We start from the raw sequence: 15,913 nt of genomic DNA on the forward strand, positions 1-15,913 counted from the left end.
TGGAAGCAAAGAAACCTAACTATATATTAACAATCATCAATGTTGATGGGCATAGGGCCAGAAGCAATGCGACTTAAAACTAGGGGTTGGTGAAGAATTCCACTCCACAGCGTGGACTTTTTTCGTTTGCTCAGCTGAAGTCAATCAATCAATCAATCATAGCATTTGTATAGCGCGCTACTTACCCGGCATGGTCTCAAGGCGCTTGGGGGAAGGGGTCCGCTACTGCTCGAACAGCCAGGTCTTGAGTTGTTTCCTGAAGGCGAGATGGTCCTGGGTCAGTCGAAGGTGGATGGGGAGGGAGTTCCATGTTTTGGCCGCCAGGTAGGAGAAGGATCTGCCTCCGGCGGTGGCTCTTCGGATGCGTGGAACGGCAGCGAGGGCGTGGTTGGTCGATCATAGCTGGCGGGTGGGAGTGTAGAAGGTAAGGTGGTTATTGAGGTACTTGGGGCCCAGGTCGTGGAGAGACTTGTGTGCGCGGGTGAGGAGCCTGAACATGATCCTCTTGTTGACGGGGAGCCAGTGCAGGTCCCTCAGGTGGCCGGAGATGTGGCAGCGTCGGGGGATGTCCAGGATGAGTCGGGCAGAGGCGTTCTGGATGCATTGGAGTCTTCTCTGCAGCTTGGCTGTGGTTCTGGCATAGAGGGTGTTTCCGTAGTCCAGTCGGCTGGTGACGAGTGCCTGGGTGACCGTCTTCCTGGTTTTGGTCGGGATCCATCGGAAGATCTTGCGGAGCATGCGTAGGGTGTGAAAACAGGATGAGGAGACGGCGTTGACTTGTCTGGTCTTCGAGAGGAAGGAGTCCATGATGAAGCCCAGGTTGCGTGCGTGGTCTGTTGGCTTGGGAGCGGTGCCCAGGGCGGGGGGCCACCAGGAGTCGTCCCAGGTGGAGGGCGATGGTCCCAGGATGAGGACTTCCGTCTTTTCTGAGTTCAGTTTCAGGCGGCTGGTCTTCATCCACTCGGCGACGTCTTTCATCCCTTCGTGTAGGCTGGTTCTGGCGGTGTCGGGGTCCCTGGTGAGGGAGAGGATCAGCTGGGTGTTGTCGGCGTAGGAGATGATGTTGAGGTTGTGTTGGGGTGCGATGGCTGCAAGAGGTCTCATGTAGACGTTGAAGAGGGTGGGGCTGAGTGATGATCCTTCTGGTACGCCGCAGATGACTTTGGTGGCCTCGGATCGAAATGGGGGAGGCGAACTCTCTGTGTTCTTCCGGCGAGGAACGAGATGATCCACTCCTGTGCCTTCTCTTGGATGCCGATGTTGCTGAGGTGTTGAACTAGGGTGCGGTGGCAGACAGTGTTGAACGCTGCAGAGAGGTCCAGGAGGATGAGTGCCGCTGTTTCCCCGTTGTCGAGCAAGGCTCGGATGTCGTCAGTGGCTGCAATCATGGGCGGTCTTGGTGCTGTGGTTGGCTCTGAAACCGGACTGCGAGGGGTCGAGGGATCCGTTTGTCTCGAGGAAGGCGGCCAGCTGTCTGTTGACGATCTTCTCAATGACTTTAGCAGGGAAAGGGAGAAGCGAGATGGGGCGGAAGTTCTTGAGGTCGATGGGGTCCGCTGTTGGTTTCTTCAGTAGGGCGCTGAGCTCGGCATGCTTCCAGCTCTCCGGGAAGGTGGCGGTGTTGAAGGAGGTGTTGATGATGTTCCGGAGTTGGGGTGCGATGGTGGAGTCGGCTTTGTTGAAGACGTGGTGGGGGCACAGGTCGGTCGGAGATCCGGAGTGGATGGTGTTCATCGTGCGGGCGGTGTCTTCGGTGGTCACTGTGGTCCAGGTGCGGAGGGTGGTGGTGGGGGGCGTTGGTTCAACAGTTGGGTGCGTGGGTGGTGGGCCGAAGCTGTTGTGGATGTCGGCGATCTTGCGTTGGAAGAACGAGGCGAGAGAGTCGCCGAGATCTTGTGAAGGATTGATGTCGTTGTTGCCGGTGCTGGGGTAGGAGAACTCCTTGACGATGCTGAAGAGTTCCTTGCTGTTGTGGGCGTTGTTGTCCAGTCGATCCTTTAGTGATTTCTTCTTGGTGGTGCGGATAAGCTGGTGGTGCTTTTGGGTGGCTTGTTTGAGGGTGGTCATGTTGTCTGTGGTCTGGTCGAGGAGCCAGGCTTTCTCGAGGGTGCGGCAGTTCTTCTTGGAGTCCTTGAGTTCGTCTGTGAACAAGGAGGCCTTCTTGCTTCTGGGCCTGCCGGGAGGGTTCTTCAGTGGAGCGAGGTCGTCCGCGCAGGCGGTCAGCCACTGCGTGAAGTTGCGGGCTGCTTCGTTGGGGTCCGTTGTGCTGGAGGGTGAGGGAGGTGGTGAGCTGGTCGGCGGTGTTCTTGCTCCAACTCCTGTGGGGTACCTGTTGCGGGTGGTGGTGGGTCGTGGTTCTTTTGAAGCTGAAGTGGACGCAGCTGTGGTCGGTCCAGTGGAGTCCGGTGGCGTGGCTGAAGGTGATGTACTTGCTGGAAGAGAAGACGGGATCAAGCGTGTGGCTGGTGTAGTGGGTGGGGGGTGTTGACCAGTTGCTTGAGTCCGAGGTTGGCGAGGTTTTCCAGCAGAGCGGCGGTGTTGCGGTCCTTGTCGTTCTCCAGGTGGAAGTTGAGGTCCCCTAGTAGGATGTAGTCGGCGGAGGGGAGGGCGTGCGGGCTGATGAAGTCGGCGATGTCTTCGCTGAATTGTGTGTGTGGTCCCGGGGGTCTGTATACGAGGGTGCCTCTGAGCGTCGTCTAAGTTGAGAAAACATGCCATAGACCACCGCCCTGCTAGGCGGTCGTGGAAGGTCACTACCGCTCATATTGCGAAAGATGCTGCTTGCATTGAGGCAACTGTTGCTCGCATTGAGGAAGCTGCCGCTCAAGTAGAAAATCTATCGAGCTGCAGAAAGAAGCAGGGCCCTCTGCGTGATGTCATTTGTGCTGATATTACTGCGGGGGAGAATCTCTTGGTGCTACAAATCTGCACGAATAACATGATGTTTTTATTTTAATCTTTATTTCGATACACTGTATCATAAAAGTTACAAGAAGAGAACAACACGAATTTTGTAAGGAGACTTTGCATCATTGCACAATCATGGGTGGATATAAATACGAGCATTGATAATCATAAGGGGGAGTAGTCAATCATAATTTATAATGTGCATAAATAGTTCCAATAGCATGATGTACCGTATTCCGCCTCTGGTGGATCTGAGGTGGAGTTTTTTGGGCTGTTTGCATGGTTTTGCTTAGAGCAGCTCCATGACCGACTTTAAATTCCTGCTATTCAAAAGGAAAAGCAAATAGATTATTAATAATCTAGAGACAAATGGATGGGATAGTGTGTTTACTAGTTTAATTAATAAATAGTAAATCCCAGTATGGTGTGCAGGATGGCTAGCCAAGTATGCAAATATATTATACGTGATTTTATTATGCATATTCATTATGGATCTACAGAAGAAATGGAATTTATCGTTTGTGGGTTGTGAGCTCTGTCTCAAGGAATACACATCAGGAAAAACATGAATGACTTACTTTTAGATATTAAGAAATGTGGCCATTAAATAGGTTCCGCAAAACACTCAAGGGTGTATCTATCAAGGCACTCCTAACATGTTTATTAACTGCAAAACAATGCTGAAGGCTTAAAATGGAATAGGAGCTTGAGAGTGTCAGTAAATATACTAAGATAGCTCTAATTAATGATCTGAATGAGTTAGCTCAATGTCCATTTAACAGTGGACCAGACTTCAATCCAGTGAAGAATTGTCACTGTACAGACTGGAATTACAATTTGTTATGACCCTCCAATGAGCAAGGCTTGCCTAAATAAACTGGAGTGAGTGGAAAGCCCATAGGTTCATACAAATGTAGTTACTTTTTATCTACAAGTTTCAAATATAAATGAGATTTTCTGGATAACCATAAAGTAGCAAGATTAGATTTAAGTTGATTTGTTTGGAAATGTAATCATGTGTGTAAATAGCCTGAAAATCACTCTTGTCTATGATCTCTGTATTGGACACATGAATGAGTCTCCGGAAAAACAGGAAACGTTGTGACTAGTAGAGAACGCCACTGGCAGTGAATAGATTATATGAAATCTTACAAGAACTGAGAGCCATATCTGAATGCAAGTGTATCCTCCTACTCATCAATACAAGAGACCTTTCTGTAACATGTATATTTCCACTTCACAGTTTGCGCCGGCCATACAAAGAGGCAACGAGAATCTGGTTCATCACATCATTGTCTACGGATGCCCCAACGCTACCAACGTCTCCATCCCACCGGGGATTTGTATGAACAATACAGAGTTTTTCCCCTGCAGACAAGTTATTGTTGGATGGGCTGTTGGTGGTGGGGTGAGTCAAATAATGAAGAACTGAGGTTGTCCAAAGTCTGTGTTCATAAATACCATCTATTATATACCTCCACACAACATTTTCAACTCTTGGCTTGCCACAAGGGACATACCTCTTAGCCATTGCCTGATTTTTTGTTCCAACACCACTTCCCCTATTGCATCACAAGCGATTCTTCTATATCACACCATGACTTTCCCTAATTTGCTGCTTTTATCAAACTTGCAACACAATGTACGCTTCTGCTCTTGTGTCATTGGTTGCAACACCATTACTTTATATTGTTCTCCTCTATCACTGTATGATTTCCTTAACTTAAAGAATTGGAGGTTCCTGCAACACCAGCATTTCAATATCATTACGGTGAGTTTGCTCAGGAGTATCGCAGCTTTAAAAAGTCTGAAAAGCAGTTAAGCACCAAGAAGATAAAAGCTAAAGGGAAGAGAAGAAAGGGAAAAGAAAAAGAAAGGAGGAGAAAAAACTATACAGAAAAAATGTCAAGCATATGTCAGAAAAATTGTTTAACAAATATTTCTGAAATGTGGTGATAAAAGAGAGGGTCCCTGGGCAACCAGAAGTCACAGGGCTTCAATTTTAACAACCAGACTTTTTCAATTCTATCTTCCAGGAACCCCTGTTCTGTGGAAATAAACACAAGAAAGCAGTACCCATTTGAATATCTGTCTATCAGGGAGGAGAGGTAGCGCAGTCTAAGGTTTCTCCCAGAGGTGCCTTGGTGAGAGATACTGAACTCAGCAACCAATCAAATAGCAGTCAGTGATTTCTCTCTAAAAATAAGCAAACCGCATTTACAGATATATACAAGATGGCAGGTAGAAATACCATTGATAATATGTGTAAGGTACCTCGCAACATGCACGGAGCACACATTAGGGACAAGTCATGGTCACCAAATAACTCCATCCATGCCTGCTAGACTTAAGACTGGAGACATCCCTCATGGTTTGTGCTCAGAGGCAGATGACTAAAGCTGCAATACTCTTCTGCAACCCTGCAGCAACTCACCAGAGATGTTCATTTCAAAAAATGGGTTAGTCCTGGACCTGGGCACTTAGTGGTCCTAGAACCTCATTTATAAAAGCAGTTAATCAAATAGCATTGTTGGTATAATTTGTTAAATGTAAGTCAGAGCCGTGAGGGATATATTTAGGACAAGCTCCTTAAATCTAAGTCAAATATGTAAGCATCAAATGGACACAAAAGCAAAAAAGCAACAAACCACAAACTATATTCACCAAGCAATTTATTGTACTTAATTTCTGGTGAAAGATCAAATTAAATTAAATCAATAGAGGGGGATCATGGTTGCTCTAAAGGGGAACGTGCATGAAGGAGAGGTGCTCAGTGTTGGTCAGTGAAAAGGAAGGGAGATTCAGTGGCATTGAAGAATTAGGAAACTTGGTGTTCTTTTCTTATATACAGTATGCACAGTTGTCAGTCACTGTCGTATTCAGCCTAGCTGAATATATGCAATACATATCATTTATGTTTTTTACACAAATACAGGAATAAATTCCATTTTCACACGATAAGGGTTACACAAGTGAAAGGTCAGTCTAGGCCTATCCAAGGGCGTCGATGTTTCGATCCGGCTTAGGGCACAAGGGAGGTTGGGGGCCTCGGCCGTGTGGATCTTCTTCAGGACAGGGGTGAGGTGTTGAAGGTCAACCTGGGAGGAGATGTCTAAGTTACCCTCCGCGAATTAGGTTCTAGGACCACAGTTTTTTGTACCACCAGAGATGTTCAGCAGATCAGTAAAGCAGCTGAACATTCCTATAGATAGGGCCTTGAACATGATGCAGAAGTTGAATTTTATTCAAACCTATAGAAGGAGCTCACAAAGCTTCTTCAAGAGAGGGCAGATGTGATCAGATTTCCTTTTCTCTGTGAGTAATTGGGCTGAGGATTGCAATAAACGCTTTAGGGGTGGCATGGTGCTCACAGGGAAGCCAGACAAGGTGGTATCCCTGTGTCTAACTTCTGAGCAACAGTCTTTAATTGATCATTGGAAAGCAGATGGTTTATTCTTTTAGTTGCTGCAAATGGAAATTTGCAGTTCGGACCAGTTTGCTAATGTGCAGTTTAAATAAGAGGTGCTGTCAATGATGAAGCCGTGGAGGAAGAAGGTGAGCATCCATATTCTGGATAAGAAATGGATCAATCCCGTTTGTATTGATAACCAGGTTGCTGAACAACCAGATAGGACCAAAACAACTCAGGTACATGCACTCCTTGTAAACCAAAAGGAAGTTCTTGGCAATACTGCCAGTCAAGTAACCCAGGACCCTGTTGCCCCTGTAATGCTAGAGGACCCCAGGGTTCCTTGTTTTGGAGGGGGCCCCCTCACCTCCTAAAGCAATCCCCATAGGTAAACGCTCAGGAAGTCAAACGTCTTCCTGAGCAGACCCCTACATAATAGATACCCAACGTAAATACACCAGCACCGTAATACCCTCTCAGGTAATAAGCTGTACTATAAGCACTGTTTTATTGATTGATTGATTAATAGGTAGGCCCTAACCCTTCAGGAAGGCCCCATTGAGCCCAAGACCAGTGGATATCTGTGTGTCTGGGAGATGACGTGACATTCATCACATTTTGAAGGGGGGGGGCTCATCATTTTATGTTACGCCTCTGAACACCACACCCTGTAAAAAGTACAGGGACAAATATTTAAATTGATGAGAGAGTACACACTCTTGCTACTAGGTGGCCTCCAAACAGAAATGTGCCTCTTTTTCAGTGCCCTGACCCATCTGGGGCATGCCCATCAAATATGCCCATTTCCCTGCAGAATCCCAGTAGCTTCCAGGGTGATCCACTGGGTCTGTGGCTAGGCCTTTTGTCTAGCTGACGAGGACCAGTAATTTTCTATTTGTATATCAGATATCTACTTTTTGGGTTTTTTCAATGTTTTTTTGTGGATGTCTATGGCTCCTCCTTTGGGCTCTGACCCACACTAGTTGGCCCATTTACCCAAATGGCAAAATTTGCTCCATCTCAATGGGGGAGCCCATTCTCTGCTCCCCTTGTTGTCTTCACAAAGGATGTATAGCTGGAGCAGGGAAACTCCCCCAGGTGTAGGCATAGGGAGTGGAGAACAGAGTGCAGCAGTGCATCAGAATCTGAGGGAGCTCTAAGCTCTTTATGGGTCATTAAGCTCAGATCCCGACGCTCCGCTGCACAGAGGAAATTTAGTTGCGGTCTCTCACCTTTAAGGGAAACATTTATAAATATTGCATCTTGCTGGTCCTCTGGGGAGACCCAAAGCCTTAGGGACTACCAAGTGGTTTAATGTAAATTCCACTTAGGATTGCCTTGCTCCAGTGGATGTTCCTGCACAGATCACTCACTGTGGTGTACCAGGGAGATGCACCTAGATTACTTAGTTTTTTATGGAGTATTTAAAGGCCTGTTAGCTAAATCAAATGTGGTTTATAACACTCTGGTCGGGGTGGTGTCCACCCAGAAGTGATTTTTGGACACTTCATGACCCTCCATTTTTGGGGGCAGTCCCTGTGTGGGATTCATTACTTTTTAATACCCCAAGAAAATGCTGCCTTCTCCCTTTAACAGGATTGGGCTGAAACAAATTTTGAACTACTTCCCAGGCTTAGCTACTGGTATTCTCCTGACCTGTGCTCTACCTGGAGCAGCGCCCAAGGTCCTCAGGCATGCCACTCTGCCTGCCTGCAGTCCCCACTAGAACAAGAGAGTGATTATCTTGCATGTCTAGGGATAATCTGAACGGAGCCACAGAAGGTGGATCCAGTGAACTCTTTACTACCAATATAGTTTAACCAGAGATCTACCATTGCTCATTCATATTCATAGTCTGTAAACAGTTTACAGTCAAAATACCAACTCAGAGCCTATTTGTCAGTGCAGGAATTCAACATTCTGTGAGTGATATGACAATATTGAATCAGCTCAAGTTGGAGACTTGAGTATTCTCTTCCAGAGGATAAATATAATGCATTCAATAAAATAAAACCAAAGTGAAATGTGAACACCTTGACACCTAAATCAGTTCTCAATGCTGTGCAAATGTCCCGGCTAAAATATATCACGGTAGAGTTAGCACAATTCAAAATAAAAATATTCTAAATCTGGACAGGTGAAATACTTTAGGGGTCTTCACTCTGATTTGCCTTTAATGCTTTATAAATCTGTCAAGCCATCTTGGGATCCATGGCTGACCCTGCCTTACCTAGTTGCCCAATGCCTGCCCACCGCTTACCTCCTATAGCAATACAAGATTCTGTAGTTCTGGGTGACATATGTAAACCAGCTATGTATACTATCAAAACTGAAGTTTTCTTTCATCATCATAACTTTATTCGACAGTTGAGTCATAAAAGCACATCGTAAAAACATTCATCAATTATTCAATACAATCTAAAAAAGAATCATTACTAAGTCAAAATCCTCCAGCCGCAGGTGATGCTGAAGGTACATGTCACATTTTCTGAGATCTGGATTTTGGCCCTTTATCCGAGTGTTTGCTACATCCACATTATATGTTCATTGTACTCCATGCAGTGTTTCCAAAATTATGTTCACCTCAGGTGTAAGCCACCTATCTAGATTGTTATACTTGATGCACCTATGGTCACACACTCATGCCTGGACCTCACCCCTCCACCTTTGACCCTCTTGTAGTGACATTGTTAGTGCCTATAATATAAGTACACCCCTATTTGTTATGGTGTATATCAGATACCACAGTGACAAATCCCATGATGCTTTGGGGTTGTTACGTTAATTTGACCATTTTTGTTTACACAACAATGGCTTTAACCGCAACCCTATCCTATGGGGTGCGGGTATGCAATGTACTCCGCTAGTTGCCCTGCCCTCTGCAGAGGTATCTCTCCATCGTATGCTGTTCACAAGGATTATCTTGTGAGAGGATCCAGGGAATAGAGCTCTGAGTTGTATAATCACCATATCTGTATTACATACCGGATACATGTCTATAATGTTTTGTATTTTACCATGTGCCTGTTCTGACTCCTTAGGAGGCACACGTTATACATGCGTAGCATCTAATGCACCAGATGACTTCGGGAATCCCTTCTTGCATAAGACATAACTTGAGAGCATTTACTCTCTGAAGTTATGTTGCTCATAAGTACACTACTTGGTTTCCTGCTGAAGGTGGGCTAAGCTACAGCATACTAACTGCAAAAATGAGCCATGTAGTCCTCCAGTCTGGAAATTGGGTTGGGGCTAGTCCATATCCCTATGCTTAGTTCCAGTGCATCCCTATTGGAAGTCTGCAGGACCTAGATGGTCTGTTTGTGCAGCCGTGTAGAATGCAGGCTGTGGACATGTTCAGTTGAGCTGCTACAAGCTGAAAGTATGAGCGAGCAGCATCTGTCAGATACTGTCCAGTAACACTCTTAGCTGTCTTGTAGATGACTGACACCTATAACAAGTGTTAGATCTGGCATCTTTGGCGTGGTTTCCCTTGGCTTTTTGCTTCTACCGCCTGTATTTTTGATGCTGTGCTGGATTTCGTGATTGCTGGTATAGATGCTTGCGCACTTTGCCACTGCTGATCAGTGTCAAAGTGCAAGTGCTCCCTGTGTAAATTGTTACATATTTGTGTCACCAAGAAGTCCCTAGTAAAGTGCAGTGTGCCAGGGCTGGTGATAACACATGCTACTAGTGAGCCTGCAGCACTAATTGTGCCACCCACATGAGCAGCCCTAAAATGGTGTCTCAGGCCTGCCACCACAGGGCCTGTGTCCAGTCTGTGAACTGCAATGTCCTCCTGGTCAGTGTCCCCACTGACCAGGCCTAACCCTTCCCTTTCTGTACACATTGGTCACCCCTATGGAAGGCCCAAGTTACCCCCTTGGGCAGGGTGCAGTGCATGTTAAAGGTAGATCATGTACTAGTGCAGGTGACAAGCACTGGTAGTAAAACACAGCCACTTTCGTTTTTCACTGTTGCAAGGCTATCTTACCCTATAGGCTATCGAATGCTGGCTACAGTGGCTACCATCATATCTTCCCATAGGAGCAAGATAGGACATAACAGTCTTGTATCCCTGAAGTCAGAATTTAATAACACATCTTTTAGGAAAGGTTGTTTTTTAATCCTGTGTTTGAGAACAGCACTTTTAAAAAGTTGCTGTTCTCTTGTCTGATCTATCTGTGTGCCTAGGCCTATTTGTGAATTGACTGTCTGCTTTGTGAGTGACAGGGGCTGGGAGGCTCCCAGAGGCTGAGTGGGCCATCAAAGGGCTGAATAGCTCCATCTGCATCTAGAGTGGTGGGACGGGGTAGCACCTGGACCTGAATAGGGCTGTGTCTGCCTTCCACAATGTTGGCTCTACCTCCTGCTGGGCGGCTGACGACCCTGCCCCTCTCTCTGAAAGGAAAAGATAAGCCAGGAAAACAAATTGCTCAAGGAACACCCAGAACTGGTTCAGACCGGGCTCAGAGCCCTCCTGCACAAAGGGAACAAAGACTTTTAGGGGTATAAGTACAGTACCCCAGACTACAGAAAATGAGATCATCCTGGAATCAAGAAGGAACCTCTGCCAAGGAGAAAGCTGAAACCGAAGAAGGAAGACTGTCCTGCTGTTGCTCTGCTGGGCTGGCATGCTGCTGCTTTGCTGCCAAGTAGAGGGGCAGGACTTTGCTGTGTGCTGTGTCCCCTTGCTTAAAGAAATTTCCAAGGGCCTGAGAAGAGCTGGCTCCCTGTTAGGAAGTCCCAGGAACAAACGGATTTCTCTCCCCGCTTCCCTGAACTCTGCTGAGAGAGTTCTGTCCTTCCTGGAGTACTTGGCCCATGTGTGGTGCCTTTGGAAGTTGTACCTGTGTTGGGAAGCTGGAAGCCAAGCTTTGAAGAACTTTCTGCAAAGTTTATGCATCGCTCGCTTGCAGAGGGCATTCCCGTCGCTACAAAGGCTGAGATCGTCACAGCACCTGTTACCATCGCTGCGAGTATCGTCCCAGAGCCAGTCATCACTGGGTGAGATCGTTGCATCGCTTGCTTGCGGACCTCATCACGTCACTGCAAGAGTTTTCACAGCGCCATCTCATCGAGGGGCCGAGAGAGTAGAAGGTTGTCGCTGAGCCGTGCATCGTCGCCGCACCGGAGATCGTCACTGCCCCAAAGATCGTCGCATCGTCCCTTTTGCGAGCTGCTTCCATGAAAACCTGTGCACCAGAATCCAAGCAAGGTATCGCATCTCTGCCCGTACAGACCAGAGTCACCGCAACACGCCCGCCACATCGAGCGGGGTTGTCGCATCGCCTCCCCAGGGTCTCAGGAGTGACACATTGCTTGCTTTTCACAGCTACAGTTTTTAACTTGAAACTTTGTTGCATCTAAAGGTACTGTAGGATAAAACGTGACACAACTGTCGATTATTTTACCGCAACCTTAAGAATTCTTTTGAAACCATGTTCTTGAACTGTGTATGTTGGATTTTTGTCGTTTTGGTCATACCTTTATTTGTTTTACCTGTTGTGTAGTCAGTTTGTGGTGTTTTCACTGTGTTACTGTGAGTGTTGTACTTTACACATTGCCTTCAATAAGCCTTGACTGCTTGTGCAAAGCTACCCAGGGGGTGAGCAGAGATTATCTAAGAATGTTTCCTACTTACCCTGACTAGAAGCAAGGGTCCCTATTTGGACAGTGGTACCTTCCTCTGCCAACTAGAGACCCCCTGTTCTAACAACAAGCATTAGTGTACTTTCACTGAAGAATAAGATGTTAAAGAGTTCTTAAATGCTGTTTAAAAAACTGCATATATTTGACATTTGGAATACCTATTTTTGTTTTGGTTTCTTTCAACTATTTCGAATTCTCATTGGTCAGTGCTACTTTGGGAAATTAATTTGGAATTCCTTTGGCTCACCCAGAGAGTTATGGCTTAAGAACTCTTGACTGCCTTTTGAATTTCCTATTGGTCCTTGGAGCTGTATTTGATCTTCTGTATTTGATTTCTGAAACTGAATTGAGCACATTGAATGCTCCGGCTTTTGCCACTCGGCCCCTTCAGACACCATAGCTCTGCGAGTTGTCTCTTTCTAACACTTTTGGCCCGATTATGATGTCAGTTGGACTTGAGTCCGTCTGACATCGTTTGGGAACTGGGACCAAACAACCTCCTGTCGTTGGTCCCAACCCAGCAATTAGGTTGCATTCCTATTCAGTAAAATGGGAGCATGCATTCTGACCAGAATGTATTCTCGCATTGTAAAAAGCTGAGGTGCAGTTCATACCGGCACCCCATGGCAAGCACCTCAAGGTTCATCATTGGCGGTTGCTCCTCGTCGGGGAGGCGGTGCAATCCCCGACGGGCTCACCTCAAAGAGAGGCTCTTTGGCGGAGATCTTTTGTTTCCAACTGCCTTATGGTGAGGTGCGGGTGTGTGGGCAGGAAAGCTAGTTGCCTGGTGCAGTGATTTAAAATGGAGCAGGGGGTGCCGGAAACTACTTTATTCTGGAGGTCCCCCTACTGCAATTAAAAACGTGAAGGTAGCGCGCTAGGTGTCAATCCATTAGGTAGAGTGACCCTAGAGGAGACTAGCAAAACAACTGGTCGACATGTTTCTCGCACTGGGGTATATTTGCCTGCGATTCATCAGGACCTTAAAAAAGTGAGTAAACTAAACAACATGCTGGTGTCATGTGTGTAGTGTGAGTCAAATTTTACCTCTGTGGAAAATCCTATGCCTATACAAAGAGGGATAAAGAGATAAACATTAGTAGTTTCATTTCTCTTAAGCAGCATGGAAGGTCGACGCCAGGGTATGAGCATGGTGGGGCATGCTGGTGGAGGTGTTGGCCAATGTGCATAGCCTGCGCATGCCTGAGTGGTCACAGCGTGCAGTGTAAGGTTCACACACTGGCACTATGATTGTGAAACAAGGTGAAGGTGTAAAAAAATATTTAAGTGATTTAAAAACAGCAGATATATATAGAACACACCATCTATGTCATAATGTGGCAACTCAAACGTTGATAGTATAAGTGACACCGTCCAACCCTCACTGTGGTTTGTCCAACAGGGTTCATAGATTAACAAACTCCTAACTCACCTAATGGTAAGGGACTTCGAGCCACATGAGTGGTCGGCGGGTCAGAACATCGGGGTTAAGCCTTCAGGTGTAGCTACAGGGGGAACATTAGTATTAGCCTCGAGATGGTTTCTATAGCATTAAGGTTAGAAACGGGGCACAGGTGACTGACACACCCCGTGGATCGTTTTGGGTATCCCATCTTACCTCAATCCTCCCGTGTCTGTATGGAGGCACCTACCCATCTCCGCCGAGCTCGGATAGATGGGTAGGTATGGCGGCAGTTGTTATTAAAGGAAACCGGCTGCCAGGGAACGTGACCGTTTCTGCCCTGTTGTGCAGGTCACGTGAAATGTGTGGAATCCGAGGCGGCCATGATGTAGTGTGTAAACGGTACTAAAAATGGGACCGTAGTGGCTAACAGAAGGGTTTGCTGAGGTAGAGAATGGAACCCGGATACGTCGTTAACACAAACGGAAAGTCAAGGTTTGTTAGATTGCTAAGTACAAGCGCTCGGTGGCGTATGATGCTTAGAGGAGCCGGAAATAAAAGATTAATTCCGGGCTGGCGGACAGAGTTAGCTGTACTGAGAAAGGAAACGGGACCATGTAGTCAAAATGTGAAACAGTGGTATGTTGCTAGGTTAAAACCACTCCGTGGCGTTATTACTTAGAGGAGCCGGCTAGAAGGCCCCCCTCCCCTCCCGAGACAGGTCACGTGTTGAATAAGGTGACTATGTCGGCCATGATGTAAGTGGCAGGGGATCTTGCGTAGAAGCCCAGTATGTTGAATAACCAAAGTGTGTGCAATGGTGTGGCTGTGGAGTAACGCATAATGAATAATGAATAGATCAACAAGTGGCCAATGGCTTGTTTCAGAGCGAGTGCCAAGGGATATCCTCATTCAATCCACGGCTGTCAGAGGATAGGCGGTGGACCCACCTTTGTTCCTTCCTGAAGAGTGCATTCTCGGGGCAGTTAGGACTGGATTCCAATATCACCCACTTCAAAGAGTCTGCATTATGGTTGGATTCCACATAATGTTTGCACATTTTAGTATGGGTTTTTTTACAGCGGAAATTGCTGCGATGTTCAATGATGCGCGTTTTTATTGGGCGGGTTGTCATCCCAATATACTGTAAATTGCATGGGCAGATAAGCAAGTAGATGCATTGTGTCGTATTGCAGTTAGTATGGTGCCTGAGTTCCCAATTGAAGGTCTCGGAAAGTTTTATAGTTTTGACTGTCATTGTGTATCTACATACCCCACAGGAACCACATGGGTAATGGCCCATAACAGGGGGTAAATGCCAAAGGGTTTGTTGAGTCTCTCTCATTGCTCTTTTAGGTCTGGTGCTGATCAGGATATCTTTCAGGTTCTGTGATCGCTTAAAGGCGAACCTTGGTTTTTCCAGGTCCAGTTCCCCATTGTTGAGGATGCCCCAGTGGCGTTTAATGGTATTTTTGATTTTATTGGACAGGGGGGTGAATGTGGTGACACACGTGATCGGTTGGTTTTTGACCGGTGTCCTCTCCTGCCTCTCTAATAGAGCTTCTCGGTTATTGTTCCTTGCCCGTTTTCTGGCTTTAGAGACATCACTTTTAGGATAGCCTCTGTCAAGTAGGTTCCTAGAAAGGATAGTAGACTCCTTCTTGTAGTCTGTCACGTTGCTACAATTGCGTCGTATTCGGAGAAATTGTCCGAATGGAAGGTTTGAACGTAGGGCCTTGGGGTGATGACTTGTATAATGGAGTAGACTATTACGGTCTGTAGGTTTTCTGTACATTGTGGTGGTGAGGGCCCCCTCTTCAAGTTTGATAGTCAGGTCAAGAAAGGCAATTTCCTTGGATGAGGAAGACATGGTGAAATGTAAGAAAGGGTTAAGAGTGTTAACCCATTCAAAGAAAGCCTCATGTGATGCCAATGGGCCTGTCCACAGGATTAGGAAGTCATCTATGAATCGTCTCCACATTTTAATGTTTTCTCGGAAGGGATTGGACTGATGGTGTATATGTTTATCTTCGAACTCAGCCATATACAGACATGCCACCGAAGGAGCAAAGGTACTGCCCATCGATGTCCCTTGGGTCTGGTGATAGTATTGTCCTTTGTACTCGAAGTAATTTTCGGTGAGTTCTAGGGTGGCTCACTCCATGATGAAGGTTTGTGGCGTATTCGAGTTCCAGGTTTCTAGGCCCAATCTTTCCTCTATTACTTCTAGGGTGGCCCTCTGGGGAATATTCGTATAGAGGGCCTCCACATCTAGAGTAATCAAAAGATCAATCTGTGCTGTGTTCTGGATGGTGGTCAGAATGCGTAAGACATCTGTTGTGTCTTGGATATAAGAAGGGATACACTTCACAAGTGGTTGCAGAAAGTGGTCACAAAATTGTGAGAGTGGCTCCAGGATGGAGTCAATCCCTGACACGATCGGCCTCCCTGGTACTGGTCTGGTTCCCTTATGGATCTTGGGTAAAATATAGAAATATGGTACCCGAGGGTCTTTTTTCGTTAGAAACTCTGCCTCCTTTTTA

General features: G+C 46.5%; 1 protein-coding gene across 1 annotated transcript in view; it reads left to right on the top strand.

The window, feature by feature from the left end:
- LOC147700822 (putative DBH-like monooxygenase protein 2) overlaps positions 1 to 15,913 on the top strand; it is a 166,927-nt gene that overhangs the window by 40,489 nt on the left and 110,525 nt on the right. The window contains exon 5 of the mRNA XM_086929742.1: positions 4,151 to 4,315. Coding sequence (XP_086785868.1) covers positions 4,151 to 4,315 — 165 coding nt within the window. The remainder of the gene's footprint in view (positions 1 to 4,150; positions 4,316 to 15,913) is intronic.

Source organism: Lissotriton vulgaris, chromosome 7, assembly GCF_964263255.1.
Source record: "Lissotriton vulgaris chromosome 7, aLisVul1.2, whole genome shotgun sequence".
Lineage (NCBI taxonomy): Eukaryota > Metazoa > Chordata > Amphibia > Caudata > Salamandridae > Lissotriton > Lissotriton vulgaris.